The 24,234-nt window shown below is 33.1% G+C and overlaps 1 protein-coding gene and 1 long non-coding RNA gene across 4 annotated transcripts; one reads left to right on the top strand and one right to left on the bottom strand.

Annotated features, from left to right (window-relative positions):
- Positions 1 to 723: 723 nt before the first annotated feature.
- LOC112020122 (GDSL esterase/lipase At5g45960) lies at positions 724 to 23,526 on the bottom strand. 2 transcript variants are annotated; one of them, XM_065762172.1, is made up of 6 exons: positions 23,189 to 23,526; positions 22,275 to 22,405; positions 9,050 to 9,283; positions 3,228 to 3,498; positions 2,726 to 2,915; positions 724 to 1,437 (listed from the first exon to the last, which is right to left on the bottom strand). In XM_065762172.1, the coding sequence occupies exons 1-6, from the start codon at positions 23,442 to 23,444 to the stop codon at positions 1,269 to 1,271; spliced, it is 1,251 nt and encodes a 416-aa protein (XP_065618244.1). In that variant the 5' UTR covers positions 23,445 to 23,526; the 3' UTR covers positions 724 to 1,268. The 2 variants fall into 2 exon arrangements, with proteins under 2 accessions (XP_065618244.1, XP_065618245.1); XM_065762173.1 differs by lacking the exons at positions 22,275 to 22,405; positions 23,189 to 23,526 and adding an exon at positions 18,371 to 18,529.
- Positions 18,625 to 21,975, top strand: LOC111985969 (uncharacterized). 2 transcript variants are annotated; one of them, XR_002880093.2, is made up of 5 exons: positions 18,625 to 18,787; positions 19,171 to 19,224; positions 19,460 to 19,567; positions 19,972 to 20,060; positions 21,782 to 21,975. It is a non-coding gene; the product is annotated as an uncharacterized LOC111985969 (long non-coding RNA). The 2 variants fall into 2 exon arrangements; XR_002880094.2 differs by having other exon boundaries at positions 21,752 to 21,975.
- Positions 23,527 to 24,234: the final 708 nt, after the last annotated feature.

The following is a 24,234-nucleotide window of genomic DNA, read 5'->3' as shown; positions in this document are numbered from 1 at the left end:
AAAGAAGTTTCAGTTGTTGATGGAAGGTGAAGCTAGATTATGACAGTTTAAATAAACTATATATATATATATATATTGATCTTCTAAAAAAAATTAAAAAAAAAAACTATTGAAAGGTTTTTATTTACGTTTTTTTTTTTTTGAGGGATTTTTTTAAAGTGGCTCTAATTAATGAAATGATAAGTCCATATATGGGAGAGACGGGTCCTTGTTTTATTCCTTGACTGTTGGCTTTAATAATCAATAAGTTACTTTTGTTTTTTAAAAAAATAGGGTTATTATAAATTTTATTATATAAGTTTTAGAGACTTTTTATGTGTCACAATTTATAAAAAGTAATTAGGGTGTATTTATTTACTTTTTTCTGGATGAATTATTGTATTTCTTTACTATATCATTAAAGCCACATCAATCACACCTTTGGTTAAGATAGTTTTGTAAGATTTTTATAATAAAATTGGTAGTATTTTAGCAATTCTTTTTTTCAAAGAGTTAGCAAATTCTAAAACTACTATTAATTTTATTACAAAATGTTTATAAAATGATTTGATAATTATTATGATTAGTGCAACATTAATAACATAATAAATAAATAGATGAAAACATTAAGTAAAATATTTTAGGCAAAATACATTAAAATTTTCAATTAAATTCAAATACTTAGTTGCATTAACCAATTTAACCTAACATAATTAGGTGTTCTTAGAGCATTCCCATCAAACATTCTAAAAAATTTAGCATTTACCATCTCAAAAACCAATTGTATAACATATAATACATCACTTTACAACATCCTTTCTTTATTATTTAAATATTCTTTCTTTATCATTTTTTATTATTTTTTATTCTTCCTCTTTCTGTCTTTGTCTCTCTCTCCTTTGTGTCTCTCTTTCTCAACCCAGCACCACTAGCCACCATATCCACCCACCCATATCACAATCACCACATCCACCCACCATCACTGCCACCAGCCACCAGCCAGATCCACCACAACCACAAACAATAGCAGAGAAAAAAAAATGTCCAACTTCTTCACCCATCCACCAAAATCTCCCAAAACCACTATCAATGCCATCCACAACTTGCAAATTCGAACCCCACCACTACAGCCCAGCCTCACCCCAATACCAACTGCCATAATAGCCACCACAAAACCCACCACCCACCCACCCCGATCTCAACCCCAACCAAAACCCACCACCACCCACCCACCCTGTTCTCAACCCTAGCCAAAACCCACCACCTCGATCTTAACCCCATCAAAACTGTCACTGAGCACCACCGATACCCACCAAATCACAAACCATACCCATCCACCACCACCGGTCCACCACAAAACCACAAACCATACTCATCCAAACCATAACCATCCACCACTGGTCCATCCACCGACGAGCTAGCGACGCTGCAGACGAAAAGTTGTTATTGATCGACGACCTACAGAGATCAGCAACGAGCAGAGATCAGTGACGAGTAGTGATCGATGACGAGTAGTGATCGGCGATGAGTAGAGATCAGGTTTTGGAAGAAGAGACAACGCCAGACCACAACAGACCATGAAACACCAGAGGGATAAGAGAGAAGTGAGATAGGAAAGAGAGATAGAAAAGAAATAGATCCGTTGGGGGAATTAAAAAACCTTTTTTTTTTATTTATTATCCAACTACAGTGAACTTGTATTGACCAAGTGAGCTTGTATTGATACATGTTCACTGTAGCTTGGTGCTAAATCTTTTAAGATTTAGCATGCTTGATGGAAGTGGATTTTTATCATTTGAGGTGCTAAAAATGATTAAAAAAAAATAGCATTTAGCATTTAGCATTTTTAGTACCTTTAATGAGGATGCTCTTAGAAAAGATAATACTAATTGTGTTTTATAGGTGAGTGCAACTAAGTGTTTGAATTCAATTGAGAACCTAATATACTAAATCTAAAATACTGTATTTAAGTTTTATTCCAAATAAATTTCTTATTTACCTTTAAGTGATGCCAAAAATACTACAAATTTCTTTTTTTGATGAACAAAATACTACAAATTTCACTACACAAGTGATAAGACTTACAAATGGATATGTCAAAAAAAAAAAAAAAAAATTCAAACATTCAGTTATTAAATTGTTAAAGTACATCAATCACATTCATTGACATATTAATTTGTAAATATTTTATAGTAAAATTTATAGTAGTTTTAATTAACATTTTCATTACCTTTTTGTTTTATAATTTAAAAAATGACATAAATTTGTAAGACCAATGTACTGTAGTAAATGTCTACTATAACACTACTTAAAATTTTCATATCCGTTTCACAAATAGTTAAGGTGACAAATTAATTTTGATTAGACTAACATCACTTTTATATGAATAAATTATTAACACTACTTGTATTATATACATAATTGGTTATGTTACGAACAAAACATGTGAAATTTCTTCATTTTTCCCATTAATCTTAAAGGTAGTGACACTTCCATTCCCAAAAATTAAATTAAAAACTCTAGTGAGATTAAATCAAACCAATCCATTACGGAAAGCAAGGTAGCAGAAATCTTTCACAATCTGCTCTTTGAACAAAGATCACTGATATTGATGGCCGCTGGAATATTTTTAGTTTACACTTTTTATTGTCTGGACAAATTCATATTGAGCTTTAGGAAGTGATAATCATATGTTTAAATCAATTTCTGCTTTGCAAGGAATGATCAATTGATAATTGAATCTTACCCGCTGGTGATGAGATCTATTGTAGAACGAATGTCCTTAAAGACAACGTTGTATGCCATTTCAGTAGGATGTATTGCGTCCCAAAATACGTACTTAGAAGCATCAGCGCACACAATTGAAGCTCGATTACATAAAATTGATGTTTCTACATATCCAGATCCACAACATCCGACATTAACCTTTTCATACCCTACAACAAAAATCACAGCTGATCAGTGAGTTGCTTGTGATTGTACTAAAGTTCTAAAAACAGAATTCAAGTTAGCTTTAGGCATATCCTCAATGGCCAATTTTTTTAGATAAGGTAGAATTTCAACTTATAACATTCGTTTTATGATAATTACTCTTTATTATCATGTCAAAACACCAATTGATATATTTTTGGTGTAATTAGAGCTCGAATTTCATACATTTTATTCTATAATAAAATATTTAACTAGTTGAGTTAACTGTAACATACTCTATAGTTAATTTTAGGGTAGCAGTAAAATTATCCACTCACCATATTTTTCAGGGTATTGAACCATGTCGAACAACGGTCCATATATGTCAGTGTAATAGATTTTGGCACCATGATTTTCTGAACTTTGTTGCATCTCATTCAATTCATTTTGAAGCATTTGATTATAATCTCTTGCCACAGAGGAATACTGTTCGATACAACTACGGTTGGTGGAAGTACTGTTGGAAGAAAAGGTGTCAACAATTGGCAAGCAGCCCATTGGAGGTAGCCCAGCCACCGCTATCTTTCGAGCCCCTTCATCCCACAAACCCTATAAAGCATAAACACAAAAATCTCATCAGATTTGCATAACATAGGATATTCCAGATTGTGACTTAAAATCTGTCATTTAACACCGATAAAATCTGTCATTTAATTGACACCCTTAATCTGTAGAATGGGCTTTATTGGACTTTCTTATTCTAGATGATTTTGGTGCCTCTGTGGTACCAAGTAAGAGAGAATTTGTTTTAAACTAGGCAAATCATATTTTTCAAAGCAATCATGTCAATACATTCCTTTTCTTCTTCTTTCTTTTTCTTAGATATTCTTTGTTGTGGCTTCTTCTTTCTTTCCATTTTGGGGTATGTCCTTAAATGATTATAAATTGCTCTGATTCAGTGTTTAAAGTTCAAAGGTGTTCATGAATCCCAAACGCAATATAATTTAACTTATGCAAGTAGTACTATGAGGAGAAAGAAAAAAGGAAGTAAAAATTTGACTTCATGACAGATCCTTGATATCCTATGTATGGGGTTTAGCTTTCTTTTGAAATTTTCTAACAAATTTGTTACCTAAAAAAATTCAATGAATTCCTCGGGTTGCTTTCAGAAGTCTTAGAAATAATTTGGATGATTTTATTCATCCAAACTAATTTTGGTGGTTTTATTTTTTATTGTTTTGGGGATGGGATATGTGACTAAAAGTGTTTCTTTTATATATATTTTTTTAGAAGTGTTACGACTACAACATTTTCACAACAAATTTTAAGTGTTAAATTAATACTGATTATAATTTGAATCTATCATTGAAATTGATTTTTTGTCTATCAATAACAGTCAGTAACAACCTAACACTTAAAGATTTGTTATAAAAGTATTGTGAACGAACTAGCATTTATCATTTTGTTTAACTTGGCAACTCAGCTGGATAAGTAGATATGGATCTTTTGATTGAATTTTCAGACAATGCCAGCGATGTATTATACTAGCTATTATGTATATGTGTGGGGGAGGAGGGGGGACATTGCAAGCTAATATCTCAATCCACTCCAACCCCATATCATCACTACCTTCATTGCTCTCCTAACTTTGTCAGCAGAGACAGAGCCAGTTACACCTCTTACCTTGTGGTCTGCTAGGGTGTAATTGGGATTTGGGTTTCTTGAGAGTGTTATTGTGCACTATTGTATCTCCCTATTTTTTTATAGTGAAATTTCTCCGTCGTCTCCGTGGAGGTAGGCAGTTTGCCGAACCACATAAATTCTTGTGTTTTTGTGTGTGCTTGTTATTTAATTTCCGCTTATTTGCTGTTATTGATTGGAGTCCTGGGGTGCTATCTGCACAACAAGTGGTATCAGAGCTAAGGTTAGGATTCAATCCTTTGAACACAGTAAAGATGTCAAGCACAAAGTATGATGTAGAGAAGTTTTGTGGCAAGGGAAATTTTTCTCTTTGGCAAAGGCGGATGAAGGATCTCCTAATTCAACAAGGAGTTCACAAGGCCTTGCTTGGGAAGGAGAAGAAACCGGAAACGATGAAGGATGTAGAATGGGTAGAGATGGATGAGAAAGCAGCTAGCGCTATTCGTCTCAATCTTGGTGATGAGGTCATTCACAACATCTTAGAAGCAAAGACTGCAAAGGAGGTTTGGGAAAAACTAGAAGGTCTTTATATGAGAAAGAACTTGACGAACAAGTTGTACGTGAAGAAGCAACTGTATAGTTTGCATATGAAGGAGGGTTCAGATCTGTTGGAGCATCTCAACACATTTAACATGTTGAACACCCAACTGTCAAGTTTTGGGGTGTGAATTATGAGGATGAAGATAAAGCATTACTCTTGTTAGCGTCGCTTCCTACTTCTTTTGATTATCTAGTGACTACGTTGATGTACGGGAAAGAGACTATAGTACTCGAGGAGGTGACTAGTGCTCTCTTGTCACACATAAAGATGAAGCAAGAAATTGTGAAGTTGAAGTCTTTGTTGAGTAGTGAATTTGACATGAAGGATCTTGGAGCTGCCAAGAAGATCCTTGGGATAGAAATTCACCGAGATAGAGGGGCTGGTAAATTATGGTTATCTCAGAAGGGATATCTTAAGAAGGTGTTAGAGAGGTTTAGTATGCTTGATGCAAAACCTGTTAATACACCACTTTCTGCCCATTTTAAATTGTCCTCAGAGTTGTGTCCAAGTACAGATGAGGAGTCAGAGTATATGTCTAAAGTGCCATATGCAAATGCAGTTGGGTGTCTCATGTATTTGATGGTATGCACTAGGCCTGATATTTCTCATGCAGTCAGTGTGGTCAGTAGGTATATGGCAGATCCAAACAAAGAGCATTGGAATGCAGTAAAGTGGATCTTTAGATATCTTACAGGCACTCGTGATTTCGGTATCCTATTTGATCAGAAAGCTAGTACAGAAGCTGTGGGTTATGTGGATTCCGACTATGCAGGGGACCTTGATTCTAGAAAGTCCACAACAGGCTATGTGTTTAAGTTTGCTGGTGGCCCAATTTGCTGGAAGTCTACACTACAAGATGTAGTTGCTTTATCCACTACAGAAGCAGAATATATAGCGATGACAGAGGCAGGAAAAGAAGCTGTTTGGCTTAGTGGACTGGTTAATGAGCTTGGTTTCAAGCAGGATAGCATGGTGCTACATTGTGATAGTCAGAGTGCAATTCATTTGGCGAAGAATCAGGTATATCGTGCAAATACAAAGCATATTGCTGTGCGGTATCACAAGATTAGAGAATGAGTTTCGTCTGGTGATATTTCTTTGTCAAAAATTCTCACTAGTGAGAATGCCTCTGATATGTTAACAAAGCCAGTTCCAACAAACAAGTTCAAGCACTGCTTGGACTTAATTGGTGTTTGCAGCTTGTAAGCCCTTAAGGGCTAAGGTGGAGGCGATGGAGGAGTTTGCTCGTGTAGCTTGATCAATTCAAGCCAAGGTGGAGATTTGTTGACGGTGGGCACCGTGTGGCTTGTATTGCCAAGCCCAAGTCAACGAATTCTTGTTATATTAGGAGACCAATGTTGCCGACTTATGACATATATATATATATATATATATATTTTAGGTTATGAGATGAAGAAGCAGCCGTGGAATTAGAGAATTCCAATTAACCTAGTGAGCAGCCGCATGAGAGAAAAATAGAGAAAAGAGAGGCAGCCAGCTTCTATTCTTATTGTTTCTGTGAGAGAGTGCTAGGGTGTAATTGGGATTTGGGTTTCTTGAGAGTGTTATTGTGCACTATTGTATCTCCCTATTTTTTTATAGTGAAATTTCTCCGTCGTCTCCGTGGAGGTAGGCAGTTTGCCGAACCACATAAATTCTTGAGTTTTGTGTGTGCTTGTTATTTAATTTCCGCTTATTTACTGTTATTGATTGGAGTCCTGGGGTGCTATCTGCACAACATGGTCCAATGGTGAAACGTGTACAGAGCATGAGATGTAAGGGAATATCCGAACATGTATGGGTGTGATTGGTGTTGGCCCCCGCTTGTAGTACTTGAAGGAGTGAATGCTAATATCTCAATTCAACAACTTACCTTTTGAACTCTCTAAATATATCTTTTTATTTTTTTCCTCTCAAAATATCTTGTATCAATTGGGATTAGAGCTAGGCATAGAGAAGAAATTACTTAAATGTTTGGAGAAATACGCTATCACGAAAATGATGTAGGAAATAAGGAGGGTGCTGAACAAATTAAAGACAATGGGAGCTTTATAAAGTCACATTATTTTAGCTACATGATTGAAGACATTATTGTAAAGTCACACGATACACATTCCTTTTAGTAGAAGGAAGTGGTCCATTGTAAGCGAAATGACATAGGACCAAGTACATATACAACCCCAAATTCCAGATGGGTAGTATTTATTACTCACCCTATTATACACTCACACCCATGCTCTGCTCATAAATGTGGGAACGAGTTTTACCCAATTTCAGATTATGCCGGTGAGGGAAAGGGTCGACTTTAATGGGTAAGGAATGGTACGTGTATGAGTGCACGAGGTGAAAGGGAACGTGCGTGGTGGGTGTAGTTGGTCCCACATGGGCAGCACTTGAAGTTTGAGAAACATTAGGAGCTGAGTGATTGAGTTTATTTGCTTCTGCTCAGGATAAGCTCTTAGCCTAAAAAGATTATAATAGCTCACGATTATGGAGATCAAAGAGTGGGTCCAAATTAAGATTAGGTTATAAACTTTTTTTTTTTTTTTGGGTTAAAAGTTATAGACTTTTGTATGAACCAATTGCACACCCATGTAATGTAATGTGTGCAAATATATAATTATTTTGTAATGTAATATAATTAATTCTTTGAAATTTATTGAAGATAATATATTATGATTAATTGTTTTTAAAACAAATATACTCACTTAGCAAATACGTGTTTTAACTTTTAATAATTAATACTTTTCATTTAGTCAAAGCTATAAAGGGAGAGAAGGGATCCGTGACAGAAAACATAATAGAAAACATTAAAACAAATCAATCCAAAGTGGGGGTTATCAAAAATACAAAAACTCATCAACCCAAAGAAAACCAGCGAGAAGGAATTATTAAAAAAAAAAATCCATTAAAGAAGAGAATTGTAACAGAAGAGAGCTATAAGAGAGAGTAATCACCTTTTTGTCAAGGGAAAAATATGGACTAAATGAGAGAGAAATGTGCAAGGGGAGTAATAGCAAATTTATAAATAATAAAATTGGGATAAAAAAAAAAAAGTTAAAGAAAGGGAGGGAAAGAGTTGGAAGAAGAGTAACAATAATGAAGAAATAATGGGGAGAAGAAGAGTTAAAAAAAAAAAGGAAGAATGATGGTTAATTAAGATTAAATGATTGAATTGGTAAAGTTGTATGTTTGGATTTGAAAAGTTAGTAACTAAATATTTTCTAAAATTAAGTGTGCGTTTGGGATAAGTTGAAAATTTCAGCTTATTTGCAATTCTAACTTATTTTTACTAATATTTATGAGTTCTATTATATTTTTTGGTATTATTTATGGGTCTCATTGTTCTATTCAAAGTTTTCAGTTTCTACTAAATAAGCTATTCCCTAACGGACACTAAATGATTGGATTTGTAAAGTTCATACTTCTTTATTTTTAATATTGTTCAACAAATAAAAGAAAATTTGTAGAAAAAAGATGATGATGTAGCTAATGAGGTGATGCAATAAATTGTCTAATATTATTTCACTTGGTGTAGGAGGTCAGGCTCCCTAGAAGAATACTCTTCTCTACAATTCTAATTCTTTCTTCTATCTAAATAATTGGATTTCTCATTATTGGCTAATTTGTGTGGTTGAAATCAAGATGAACCTCATATGGCTAGCTTAGTACCCTAACCAGGTTATCATGACATGCTAGTAGACTATACATTTATCTCTAGTAAAACCACAGAATATCATGACCAAAAAAAATATAATTTCACCTAATATTCAATTTATTATACTTGTCAAGATAAAAGGTGATCATGTTTAGTTCGTAATATATCCATAGTTATTATCTATATGCTAAGCAATGACCAAGATATTTATCATTATATCTGTTTGATAATAATTAATAAAAGTGGCAGGAGATGCAAACCTGAATGAACTCTTTAACCTGTTGAAGTAAGAATTGCTGGTAACTTGAGACATTGTAGCTCTGTCGTCTAACTGGTACAGAATAATAGTTGACAACGAAGTCGTTTGTACCAGCACTGATGACGAACACTGCTTTATTGATATGATCTTCGATTCCTTGGTTTCCAATCGCTGGCTCAATTTTTTTCTTATACTCTCTAAAATAGTCCAGTTGCTTTGACATTGGAATTACATTCTGAAACCAAATTAATCCACCCGAACGGGTGATTTAGATTTAATGTCCAGGCAAACATGTATAGAAATTAAAATAGCCAAAAAAAAAAAAAAAAAAAAAAATCAAACATGTATAGAAATTAAAAAAAAAAAAAAAAAAAAAAAAAAAAAAACTCCTTGAGAAGTTGGTGAAAATTTGGACAACATTCGATCGTTACATATAGAAATGGACAAAATTTAGATACAGTATCTTCGGTGCTGTTTCTTAGATTCTCCTCTTAAAATTCAGTCATGTGGTTATTTAACTAAAAAAAAAACACTTCTATTCAATAAGAAAAAATTCACATGGTAAAATTTTAAGAGAGGAACTTAAGAAACAACATTTAAATATTGTACCTAAGTCTTGCGCTATAGAAATTAGATATATACTAGATTGACAAAGTTTTAGTTACTTGTAGTCAATGGCTACAACTCGCACTAAAAAAATTACTATAACTATATATTTTAAAAATCTAATAATTGAATTGTATTTTCTTTATGTCCTTAATATACATATCAAATTTCATGCTAATCAAATGTTATTTACTATTTGATTCATAAACTTGTTTTTAATATATAATTTTAGACAACAAAAACTTGAAATTTAAACATTTAATTGATGATATAGTTATTGATCTTTGATATTCTAGAAATTTTGCAAGTATATAAGATATAAAAAAAAAAAAAATGTAATCCAATGGTGTATTTTTCCAAACTCACATCTAATAAAATATGAATGAAGTTGTAGCCAACGTTATTTATATTTTTTGAAAATATGTGTGGGTAAAAAAATATAAGTAAAAAAGTATGTAAAAATACGTATAATATTATTTCGAATAACCATACCAAACGCCGGATATTCCATTTTTAGAGTTGTAGGAGTTTTGATTCAAAAAAATTGATAGCTATGTACTTAGTAAAGTCATATTGTTTGTGTACTCAAGGCCCTAGCGTAGACCCAGAAAAACTGGACTTAAATCCATTAAATTAATAGAATTTGAAGGGAAATAACTAGACCTGAACCCAACTTGTTGAAATGCCGAGTGAGGCCGGGTCAACCAACACTCGACCCTACTTGACCTACTTTTTAAAGAAGGGATCTTATTTAAAAATAAAAATAAAAATAAACCTTTTGCTTATTAATTTCCTTTTTATTTGAAGGTACCATGCAAATTATAATCTGTAACCAACTTTGCATGATCTAACTCAAGATTAAAAAAAAAAAAAAAATCAATATGTTTTCTAACCCTCTTTAATGGTGCATGATTTTTTTTTTTTTTTTTTAAATTCGATAACTACAATTGAAGAGGGGGAGATTTGAATACTAGATGTCATAGACACACCTTGATGTTATAGCACACAATATCTTACACATTTTTATAATCATAGTTGCTTTTTAATCAACTTTTAGTATTAGTCCATGAAACAATTTATGGTGATGATATACTGTACCTAAAAAATATATATATATATACATATATATATATGGTCTATGAAATTTAGTTGTCTTTTTTCTCCGTTTATTTATGGTGATAATATTTTTCGTAAATTGTGGATTGTGTAAACTTAAGGATTTATGTATTATTTAAATTTTATTTTTGAGTCTTTTTTTATTTTATTTGTTCTCTCTTATTTGTAATGAAGAAATCCAAGTACAACTATTATTATTATTATTATTATTATTATTATTATTATACTGCATGAGAAAAATATAGGTCACCCTATAACCTAATTAACCTAAACTATATCTTGGTCAACCTGTCTCACTCGCAACCTATTTAAAAGGTCATGTATCCAACCCAAACCCAATCTAACTTATTGTAAACCGATTAATTCAACCCAATCAATTTGCTAGGTCTACCCAAGCCCATCCTTGGCCTCACTATACGCTTGTACTACTGTACTATTTATATTCTATGATTGTGATATACATTTTACTTGTGTACTGCAAATACTCTTTAGTCTTACTCATGGTTTTAAAAAGGGGACCGGACTGGCCGGTTCAACCAAAAACCGACCACCAATCTGATTCGGTTATGATTAAAAACCAAAAATTATCTAAAAACTGAGAATAATCGAAAACTGGCCAGTTCAACCATAAAAATCGAAAACCGGTATGGTTGAACCGGTTATTCGTCGGTTTGCTTAAAACACCAAAATGCAGCAATTTTGACTAGATAGTAAAGATCTAAAAAACAAAACAATCAACTGTAACCATCCTTTTCCACTTAAAAAAAAAAAAAAAAAGGGTCGAGTAGAGTAATTCTTCAATGGAGGCACCATCTGACTATCTGAGCACACAGAAGCATTTCGACCAAGACAACTTAGACAAGTCTAAAAGAAAAGAGGAGAAGCAGATCTAAGTTGAGAGAGAAGAGAGAAATAAACTTTAATAAAAGAAATGGGGATGACTGAGAGGTATCTGGCGAAAATAACAAGGAGTGAAACAAGTGCGGTAGGTTGGAAAGTGGGGTGGGTGGGGTATTAAATGGTTAATTGTTAGAGTTTTTTGTTTTTGTTTTTTTGTTTTTTTCAATGTTGTCTTGTAGTGTATGTATTAGTATTACATTGTGTTTGGTTATAGTGAATTTACGGAAGATGGAAAATATAGGGTGGAAAATTAAGTAGAAAATAGTATTTTTTACTGTTTGGCAAAGGGAAGAAAATATTGAGGATGGAAAACTCAGGAGAAAATTTTCTCTCCCCGAGCCCACAAATTTTATCCTCCCAAATCGGGAGGAAAAGCCTGGAGAGAAAATGCTCTCACAGCACTTTTACCATAATACCCCGTTCTGGAGTCAAGTAAAAAAAAAAAAAAAAAAACAGAGAGAGAGCGTTGGAGAAAGAAAAGAGAGAATGAGAGTTGTCATGAAGTGGAGCACAATTGATGAGACAGAGGATTTGGACTCATAGTAAAGATCTAAAAAACAAAACAATCAACTGTAACCATCCTTTTCCACTTAAAAAAAAAAAAAAAAGGGTCGAGTATAGTGATTCTTCAATGGAGGCACCATCTGACTATCTGAGCACACAGAAGCATTTCGACCAAGACAACTTAGACAAGTCTAAAAGAAAAGAGAAGAAGCAGATCTAAGTTGAGAGAGAAGAGAGAAATAAACTTTAATAAAAGAAATGGGGATGACTGAGAGGTATCTGGCGAAAATAACAAGGAGTGAAACAAGTGGGGTAGGTTGGAAAGTGGGGTGGGTGGGGTATTAAATGGTTAATTGTTAGAGATTTTTGTTTTTGTTTTTTTGTTTTTTTCAATGTTGTCTTGTAGTGTATGTATTAGTATTACATTGTGTTTGGTTATAGTGAATTTAGGGATGATGAAAAATATAGGGTGGAAAATTGAGTGGAAAATAGTATTTTTTACTGTTTGGCAAAGGGAGGAAAATATTGAGGATGGAAAACTCAGGAGAAAATTTTCTCTCCCGAGCCCACAAATTTCATCCTCCCAAATCGGGAGGAAAAGCCTGGAGAGAAAATGCTCTCACAGCACTTTTACCATAATACCCCATTCTGGAGTCAAGTAAAAAAAAAAAAAAAACAGAGAGAGAGCGTTGGAGAAAGAAAAGAGAGAATGAGAGTTGTGTTGAATGAGGAAGAAGATAAAAGAAGGGGGATAAGGATAAGGACAACGTGTGTGGAGGAGAAAAAGAGGAAGAAAAAAAAAACGTATGGATGAAATGAAGGCTGGGAAAGGGGAAATAACATAATGAATAAAAAAATCCTAATTGAGAAATGTTACCACAATATTTTCACAATAAAGTTTAAGTAACAGATTGTTATTAGTTAATATTGGTGAATAAAAAAATAATTTCAGTGGTAGGTTCAAATTAGAACTAGTAACAACTTTTCACATAAGTTTTGTTGTTAAAGTATTGCGAAAAATGTTGTGGACATAACACTTCTCATTGAAAAATATAATTATTGGTAAATTTTATAGTATTTAATGAGTACAAATAAATATATTTCTTATCTATTATGTAACAAGAGTATAATAGTCAATTTATATAAACTACATTTTCTATCCTCTCACTTTTCTTTTCAACCAAACAAAAGAGTTTTCCACCTTCCCACTTTTCCACCCCTCCAACCAAACACACACGAGGGAAAACTAAATATTTTCTATCCTCCCACTTTTCCATTTTCCCACTAATTTTTCATTCTCTCACTTTTCCACTCCTTCAACCAAACAGACCCTTAATGTCGTTCTTTTGAGGGTGTGTTTTTTGCTTTCGAGCTTTGGGCAACCTTTGGGCTATTAGCGTATTTCATGAACTTTGATACAGAGGAAAAGAACTAAGAAACATGTTACTTGCCGATTGCCAATTGCCAATTTTGATCATATAAATAAATAATAATAATATATAATATATGTAGCTAAAGCATAATATATATATGTGTGTGTATATATATATAATGCACAATAATAACCCATATAAATTTAATAATAAGTAATAATACAATTTTTTTTTTTGAAATAATGAATAATTTATTATTTATTGTTAATTTCATACTAAATAATTTTAAGACTATATATAAGTTGTGGATTTGTTATTTTAATTTTCTAAATATAAGACGTGATAATTAAACTCACATTAAAAAAAAAAAATGCATTTAAAACTAAATATTCTTTGTTTCAAACTTATTACATATTCTATTATATATTTTTTATATTTTATAATTATTAATTAATTAATTAATTATGATGTTACTGGTTTCAACCATCGGTCCAACCACGGTCCGACCATAAAACCAGGAACCACTACCTTTTCCGGTTGTTTGACCTATTCGGTTTTTAAAACCATGGTCTTTCTATAATCCAATATATAAAGAATATTCATACAAAAACTCAATATATAGAGAATTTTATTCTCAAATTCCAACATGGCATCGGAACCAAAACTCTAGCTTCACGGTGTTGCCATAGTAGTGATTGTCTTCTCCGAAATTCCTTTAAATACTATCAACATGCTTTATTGTTACAAGACCACTGCCTTTCTCAAATATCTTAATTCTAAGCCTCTATATAAACAAGCCTTCATTGTACAATATTAAATCATCTTTATTGCATTCTTAATTCCAACAAATATTATATATTTAATCACAAAACTTTTCATAACTCTCTTTCTCTCTCTCTTTGGGGACTTGAAGAAGAAAAAAAAAATCACATTATACCCTTATATATAGTCTAAAGATTTGAATCCAAGTTAACATTTCTTTTTGGATCTATTGGGGTACATAAGTGAGTGATCCATGGCCTCTTTTGTTTTCACACCTATCTAATTAGATTCTTCAATGTTAGAGATATATTAGACATATTAGCCCAATATAATAGGCCTAAACCCACTCCTACTTGTACTAGTAGTTTAGGGTTTAGTTGCATATATAAATATATATATATATATATATACATATACACACTCATGTTAGGTTTCATTGTAACATAGGACTTGTATTACTCTTCTATACAATAAAGATGTAGTCCTTAAGGGTTTCTTCTATGGATGTGAGCCACTAAGGCTGCACCACATAACCCTTGTGTTCTCAGTGTTCCTATTCTATACTTCCCTTTATGCATTCACTCTAGTAGATATAACATGGTATTACATAGCAAGAAGATTCCCACATTCACACCACCATCTGAAGTCATAGATGCTTGTTTTCAAATCTAGACTCCATGGTATCATGCAGCCACCATGGCTCAATGTTGTGTCTAAGATCCAAGATCTCAGGCAAACCATGACTTACTTCTCAGATTTGTGCACATCAAGCTTTCGCTTGACAAAACCAATCACACAGACATGCTCAATGGCCTCCCGCAACCAAAACCCAGGAACTTAGTCTCCATCTCCAACTACATATGCTACCATGTGTGGCCATAGACTCCAAAACTTCCTCCACAAGCCGCTTCAAATTCTTAACACCTAAATCGGCTTTTAGGGACACATGTCGCCGTGTTGGCCTTGTCGTCCACCGCTCTACGAAGCCTAAGAATTGGCCCTCATCCAAGCTAACACGCACTCTCACGTGCCTCCTGTATATCAGTTGTCACCTCCATGTGCCATCGCTGTCACGCGCCATCCACGTGCTGAAAAACTATGTCGGCCTTCTTCTGACGTCATCTATAACGTCAACAAGAGCCACATAAGCCCTAGCCATGTCAGTGTCTAGTTAGTGCCATGTCACAGGACCATGTCAGGGTCTCTGTAGCCTAGTCTGTGACCCGATTTGGATAACCCAAAACTGACTCGGATCGTGGAGACCATTGACTGACTGTTGTCCTATTGACCATTGACTTTGACCTTTGTGTTGGCTATTGACCAATAGTCAAAATTTATAAAATGACCTATCTTGCTCAGTTTTTCGCGTTGATTCTAATTTTGGACTCTGTTTCTTCGTTTAAAACTCCAAAATCGCTTAATTGGCACATTCTTCATCATGGTTTCTTCAAGGCATTACTAATGGATTTTTTCATGCTTATCCAACCTCAAGCCTTCATCAAGCTTCCGCCTTCATCAAGTTTGAGGGAGGGTGTTAGAGAAATATTAGACATATTAGCCCAATGTGATAGGACCAAGCCCACTCTTACCTGTACTAGTAGTCTAGGGTTTAGTCACATATATATACTCATGTTATAGTTCATTGTAACATAGGTTATTGTACTATACTCTTATACAATAAAGTTGTAGCCCTTAAGGGTTTTCTTTGTGGACATAGGCCAACAAGGCTGAACCACGTAACATTCTTGATCTCGGTGTTCCTATTCTAATCTTTCCCTTCCACATTCACTCTAGCATATACAACATGATATAACATATCGCGTTGCTAATATATTTAACATAGTATCAGAGCCAAACTTCTTCCTTGGCGTTAAGCAAATATCTCTACCTATTAAAGAAGATTCCTTCATACACATTTGAACCCCACAGTAGTGTCATGGCTTGACTTCAGATCTAAACCCCATGTCATCACACAACTCCCATGGATCATCGTCGCTACCTTGCCACAGTGTCTCAGATAATAAGCCTAAGCAATATGTGCCTCTCCCTTTTAGATCTGTGCAAATCAGGCCTCTCTTGATGAAACCAACTACATAGACGTGCTCCATGGCCTCCCACAACCAAAACCTAGGAATTTGGTCTCCACCAGAAGCTTCACGCGTTGCCACAAATTCTAGCACTTACTCCATGCACCACCACATATTCTTGACTCCAAGATTGGATTTTGGTCACACGCGCTACCATTTAGGCCTTATTGTTTGCCGATCTACAGAACCTTAGAATTTGGCCCTCATTCGACCTCCCACATACTTTCACGCACCTTCTGGATATCTGGCCTCACCTCCACGTGCTAGAATTGAAGCACACACCAAAGAATCTGCTGATGTTATTTGACGTCATCTGATGACATCACCAAGCCACGTTAGTAGCCACGCAAGCGAAGACACATCAGCCTTTGTCCACCTCACACCACATCATTGGTTTACAAACTCAGTGGATCCATGCGCCTCAACTCGAAATCGGACCGACCGACCCAAATTGGACCTCATCTATTGACTTTGATGATTATTGTTGACTTTGACTTCTTGCATTGCCCATTGATTAAAAGTCAAAATTTTTGAAAGGGCCTATTTTGCTTAGTTTTTCATGTAAATTTTGATTTTGGAGTCCCTTTCTTCATTTAAAGCTCCAAAATTGCTTAATTGGCACATTCTTCATCATGGTTTCTTCAAAGGTATTCTCCATGGCAACTCCAAGGGATCTTCTCATACTTATCCAATCTCAAGCCTTCATTGAGCTTTCGCATTGAGTTTAAGGGAGGGTGTTAGAAATATATTAGACATATTAACCCAATGTAATAGGCCTAAGCTCACTCCTGCTTGTACTAGTAGTTTAGGTTTTAGTTGCCTTTATATACTCATGTTAAAGTTCATTTTAACATAGGTTTTGTATTACACTCTTATACAATAAAGATGTAACCCTTAAGGGTTTCCTCCATAGACGTAGGCCAACTAGGCCGAACCACATAACCCTTGTGTTCTCGGTGTTCCTATTCTATGCTTCTTCTTCCACATCCACTTTGACATATGCAATATGGTATAACACATCACGTTGCTAATATATTTAACATTCAATATTATTTTTTGGATAATTCGATAATTAGGAGTGGAAGAATTTAAACCCTAAATATTTTTGTTGAAAACACCATGAATTACCAATTAAAATACAAGACTCTTAGCGGATTATTCACTAAATAATTGAATCACTTGAAAGCATTAATTATATATAAATATTTAACATCATCTAATCATCTTTTATGCTATGTGATTTTTCAACATTAAAAATCGGTAATTTCATGCTAAATAGTAAATACAACCGTACAATCTAGTCATATTAATCATAGGATAAAATCCCGAAAAGAATTGGGAGGGCATTATCTAGCGGCAAAACCAAAAACATGTAATATGAGGTTGAGCTATTGTATACACATATATAGGTGAGTTTGATATTGGTTTTAAGTTTTAGCTTTTCATTTTTAACTTTTACGTGTAGTTTTTTAAAACTTCATTTTTTTTCTCGCTTTTTCTCACTTCTTAAAAAAAAATTCAAGGTACAAATATATTCTAATACACTTTTATAAAAAAAGTTTTAGCAAAAAGTTAGATAAGTTATTCTCAAACTGACACTAAAATGTCAGGCAAAACAAAAAAGGAAGGAACAAAAAAAAGAAGGAAGAAATTCTCTTTTTGTAGATAAGATTCCAACCAAGTCTTTCATTTAAGGACAGGATATTATTTATTTATTTTTATATATAGACTTTATCATTTAAAAAGCTAATTAAAACCCATAATTCCTTTTTTTTTTTTTTTTAACCATTATTCCTTTTCTATTTAAAAATTTGGTAACTTCTGTTTTGCATGAAGCTATCTAATATTTAATTTAAATAAATTTGATGTATTAATAAATAATTGGATGATATAAACATGAAGTTTTACAGAAAGTTTTAATAGTATTATTTCCTAGATTATTTTACCGAGGCGAAGAGAGAGTGTAGCACTTACACTTAGCGATGGCGTAAGTGGATCATATCCAGAGCCGCCTGACGCAAAGCTAACTCCTGTCACCATCTCCTGAATGCTTAGACTTGGATCCAAATACGGTGGAACATACTTTTTTATGCCTAAATACGAAGCTGTGCCAGACATAACCAAAGTATTCCAACATTAGTGCACAGTTTTAATTGACTTAGTCAGTCGAGTATTGAAGGTTTGAATTCGGTTAGGCAAGATTAATAAGGTGTTCAAGTTTTTTTTTTTTTAAAAAAAAAAAAAAAAAAAAAACGTTAGACACAAACTCAGCTTGGAAACACGATTGGAGTTTGCAAGAGAATACGCAGGAAACCCAAAACTGAAAACCCTAGACGTAAATCCTTCTCCTTGGTCGCCACTCCCATCTGAGACAATCTCTTCTCGACAACGGTAAGCGATCAAAACCCTGCTCTATAAAAAAACAAAAATTCTAATTTTATATACAAAAATTTTGATTTTCTATTTTTTGATCTGTTAGATAAAGAGGTTTTTGTGTGTTTTTGTTGTTGGAATTCTGGATTGTAAGTTTTAGTCTTGGAATTCAATCTCAAAGTAAGCAAAAATAGAAATACATGTTTGATCTGATTCTCCCTCTTATATACCTACCCCTGTTTTTGTTGTCTCTTTGGGTATGAGTAATAATATACATACATATAAGTTTAGATCTTTCAATTGATTTTTTGTTTGTTAAATGGATCCTCTGTGTTTGTATTTAAACAATACGATTTTAATAATTCAAACACTAACTCAAGCTAATTCTTGCGTTGTTGCAGTGGAGACTAGCTTCTGAACTGCTGAACGTTCTATTGGAATTTCTAAACATGGAGGTATGTTAAATTTATTTTTTTCCCCTCTTTTAACAATTAAACTTCTGGCACTTTGAAATTTTAGGTCAGATAGTTTGTATTTTATATGAATTATTATGTGAACACTTTATGCTTGGGTAGGGGCAGCTATTCGATAAAATGCCTAAAAGAGATATTGTATCATGTTTGTAATAATATACTTTGTAATTTGTTTAAATTATTGGCTTGGCTATCAGCTGTGATTTGATGATTGCAGGTTATCAGTAAATGTGCACATCATGACCACTTCATTAGAGGAGGAGGAGCAGCAGCAATAATTGTGCAAAACAGAGAGAAAAAAGGTTTAGATATTTACTCCTTCCAGGTACAACATTATTTGGTTCATAGTATTGTTCATTACATATTTACATGTCCAAAGCTAAATACAAGAAAATCCTATGAGTTTGTTCGTTACATATTCCAGCACTAATTCTTGCATTGTTTTGGAACTGATAAACCTTCTATTGGAATTTCAAAAAGTGGAGATATGTTAAATTTTGATTACCATATGTTAAATTGTTTTTTTTTTACCTCATAATACCTCTTATAGTTAGTAATTTATTTGAATTATCGAACCCTATATGCTCAGGCATGCATCTATATGACAAAATGCCTAAAAGAGGTATTGTATCATGTTTGAAATTTCACCTCAATATCAAAGGATGTAGCTAACCAGTACCTATAATCTCTCTTTGATTTGTTTCATTTGTTTGTCTTTTATTTTCTCAGGGCTCAAACTCAGACCCTATCCCCTCTCTTTAATCTCAGCCAAATCCATCACCACTCTCAATTTGCTTCTGTCGCTAATGTTGCATAAGGTAATGTTTTGTATTCAATTCTTTATTATATAATATTTTCTCAAATTTAGTCAGTGTTTTGAGACTTAGAGCAATTCTTTTCTTAGTGCTATTTGATTACAATTAGATGTCATGGAGTCAAACTTAATTTGTGTTGATAAAATTGTTGATTGGTCGATTACAATTATGCTTGATGCTCTATTCATTCTCTAACATGACAAAAGCTGTAAACTATACATATCAAAGTCGCGTCAATGAATTTATGGTTGTAGAGCTTCGTAGTTGGTGTTCTTTGAATTGTGGTTAGCCCATGCTAGGAAACTTGATGGGATCTAGAATATGAATGATTAATTTTTGGGTTTGTGGTTTCGTTGTTGCTTTAGTTAAATTTATATCCCACAAAATTTTCCTGCCAAAATTAAATGCAAATTGGATTTTGGGTTTTATGTGGTCTTTTAATAATGTGAGTGATTCTAGGCATATACAACCTACCCAAAAGATCAACCTCAGGCAGCCTGTTGAGGTAAAAACAAAAACCTATGTTGTTGGGGGCATAACCACATAAATAAATTGCTGTATTTGTTATGTTTGTTTTCATATTTAGTGTCATAGTTTTGTTCTTCTTTTTTCTTTTTTTCTTTTTTTTGAGAAAGAAGCTGAATAATATTATTAAAAAAGATCAACTAAATCAGCCTAAAATACAGAAAAAAGTTGTGGTGGAATGTCCTCCATCCACGCTAAAAAGTTTGGAATATTAATAGCGTGTCTAGCCAAACTATGAAAAACAAAATTCTATTTTGCTATATTGGTAGTTCTATCAATAATAAGTTGTGCAGTGTGATATTGGCATCACTATTTTCTACTTTTTTTGGTACCCTTGCAACTTCTTGAAACATACAAATATACATGCATTATTTAATCACACATCCCTACATTGTACAATGCTTGAATAAATTTTTTAAAAGTTTTCTACTTTTATTTGTTATTGGCCAGAATTTGTGACTTTTTTAAAATAAATGGCAAATATAGTAGGCACCCCCAAGGTTTTTTCCCTTTTAACTCACACCCTTTTAATTTTCATTATTAAATACCCATCTTTTTACATATTATTAGCATCCTTATTTATTTAGGGTTGTTTTTTAGTTTGGAAGACCACACAGATTTTGACTTTTTTCCCTCCTTTTGGATGGTTTTTTTGTTTGGAAGACTGCACAAATTTTGACAACACTGCCAAGCCACAGCCTTTGTGACCTACACTCAAGCATGCCTTTAGTTTTGGTTTGGCATAAAATTTTGAAACAAATGCCATAAATATCTAGATTTGTGGCTTTTGTATTCTTAATGTTCGAATAAAACCATATAGTACAATTTAAACATGTTTCGCATAAGCTTTTGAGGTCTCAGGTCATGTTGTATTTATATATGGCAAAAGATAATACCATTTTTCACCTTAGCACAATTCGTACTGGTATTTTATTTATAACTTGGATATATTGAAGTTCTTTTGTATGTGAATAATCTATTTTGTTATTTATTTCTGAATTTCATGATGAAAGCCAATGGAATACTTATTTTCATGAAGATTATAGACATATTGAACTTTTTTAATAATTCAATAGTTGGGGTGGGGTTATTATGAAATTTATTGACATTAAGAGTGTTTGGTGTTACATTGTAAATCTTTGATGAATTGGTATAATTTGGTGTTATAGTTGATACTAATTTGGCAAAAAATTAAGTAGCTTGAAGAAGTTGAGAAAAGAGAAGAGCCTAAGAAAGGGAGGAAATAGATTCTTGAAAAGCATTGGATAAAGCTTGAAGATGTAAGCACAATTGTATATTTATTCTATGTACTGTCTTTTGTAATACTTATTAAACCAAATGTAAGAGCACATTATGATTATTGTAATATATTACTTCATAATATTTGTATTTATCTCATTTTTAATGATTTTATGTGTAATGTTTTGATAGTTTCATCATAATTACATGTTTCATCTTATATTAGAGCCAATATAGCTTTTAATAATTGAAATTAGAGAAATGTTTAAACCTAAACATGTTAATATTTGATTTAAAACAATCCCGTGCATCGCACGGGTTAGCGACTAGTTTAAATAAATTTGATGTATTAATAAATAATTGGATGATATAAACATGAAGTTTTACAGAAAGTTTTAATAGTATTATTTCCTAGATTATTTTACCGAGGCGAAGAGAGAGTGTAGCACTTACACTTAGCGTTGGCGTAAGTGGATCATATCCAGAGCCGCCTGACGCAAAGCTAACTCCTGTCACCATCTCCTGAATGCTTAGACTTGGATCCAAATACGGTGGAACATACTTTTTTATGCCTAAATACGAAGCTGTGCCAGACATAACCAAAGTATTCCAACATTAGTGCACAGTTTTAATTGACTTAGTCAGTCGAGTATTAAAGGTTTGAATTCGGTTAGGCAAGATTAATAAGGTGTTCAAGCTTGACTTGGGCCTATTTCGAGCTCAATTATAATTGAACTCAAATGTATTAAAATTCAAGTAATTTGATCTCGGGTTGTGTTATAAATCAAGCCAAAATTAACCCAAATACTGTCTCAAAACAAGTTCAAGTTCAATCTCACAAACAAGCCTATATTCGCTTTTAAAAAGTTTAAGTTGATGCAAAAAAAGGTCAGAATAAATTGGATCTAAAATATAAAAAATGTAAAAATAATAATTTCCACGTAAATATCGAGCCAAATCGTGTCAGATGCTTTAACAAACTTTATTAACAAAGCATGACACAATCCTCTGCTCATGAGCTTATTCCTTGGACTTGTTTATTCACGAATCCTATATATATGCTTGTTAGCTTATTTATGAACACAAAGTTTTACTTGTGCTTGGTACCTTTATTAGATAATCCTCAAAATTAGGCTTCACATTGACCTATTTATAAATAAACAAACAGGAAAAAATCTTTTATGCATCCTGTGCATGAGGTACTTTCTCGTTTAACGTAAACATGCTTTAATTTTAAGAAGTCGGATATAAATCAGTGTTCATGGCCGACTCCCTTAGTTTACAGCCTCATTTTTTTCTGCAATGCATTAGGCAAAACAAAAGGAACAAAAACAGAAGCAAAGGAGAAGATAACTATGAAAACTTACCAACAAAGTCAGTGGTAAGCTGGCCATCACTGAACCTTCCTGTGGGTGTTTGGTTTGCAAATTCTCTCCCGTAAGGTGGAAAATTTGCCTTAAAAATTGTTCTTAAATTGTTATTGTTTCCTGGATCGACCGTGGAGTCACCAAAAACTAACAAAGCTGTGACATTACTGTTCAAGACTTGAGCTATAGAAATGAAGCATAACAATTGAAGAATGAAAAGAAGAAGAGGTAGAGAATGTTTATAGAAGAATTCCATATTATCAGAACCTGATGATAGGAGCTAAGCAAAAACTTTTTGTTGATGCTCCTAATTAAATATGGTGAATAAGGCTGCAATATCTTTCCTATTTGTAATAGTATGAGGTCATCTAATTGGCTACTTATTGGCTCGTACCATTGAATTGTCATGACCAATTATTACCCAGTCGGTGAGGAGAGTTGACTAGTTTTACACTTCTTCTGTTCTCCAAGGTTGCTAGGGTTTGGGAACCAAACCTTTCTTGGTTAATTAGTCTTAGATTCTGATCAACTACCCCTACCAAATATGGCCACATAACCTGTTTTTCAGTAATTAATATAGATATTCCATTCTTATAGTTTAACAATCAGCATCAATTCTAATTTTATAATCAGGATGTCTCAATATATTTTGAAGTTTAAAATGATAAATATTAATTAGTAGAATTTTTAATCTTTAAATATTAACTAAATATTACCTATTCAATTCCATTATATTTTAGGCATAGCTTAATTAAAATTATTTCATGGAGATTATTCTCCCGTGGCTTTTGGAGTAATTTATTGATAGTATGTTATATATCTAAGATCTAAAAAAAAAAAATCTGCAAAATGTAAAGAAGGAAGAGGCATTAAAAAAAATAAAAAGAAATAGCCTACCCAAACTCATGAGGAACCAACTACCAAATCCTCATCTTCTTTCTTGGTGGAGCGCCATTTTATATATATATATATATATATTGCGGGGTTGTGTTTTGAAGAATGAATATTATTATTTATTAACAAAGCCCTGTGAAACCTAACAGTAA

The sequence above is a fragment of the Quercus suber genome, unplaced genomic scaffold, assembly GCF_002906115.3.
Source record: "Quercus suber isolate HL8 unplaced genomic scaffold, Cork oak 2.0 scaffold_445, whole genome shotgun sequence".
Taxonomy (NCBI): Eukaryota; Viridiplantae; Streptophyta; class Magnoliopsida; order Fagales; family Fagaceae; genus Quercus; species Quercus suber.
This window is presented reverse-complemented; position numbering and strand designations above follow the sequence as displayed.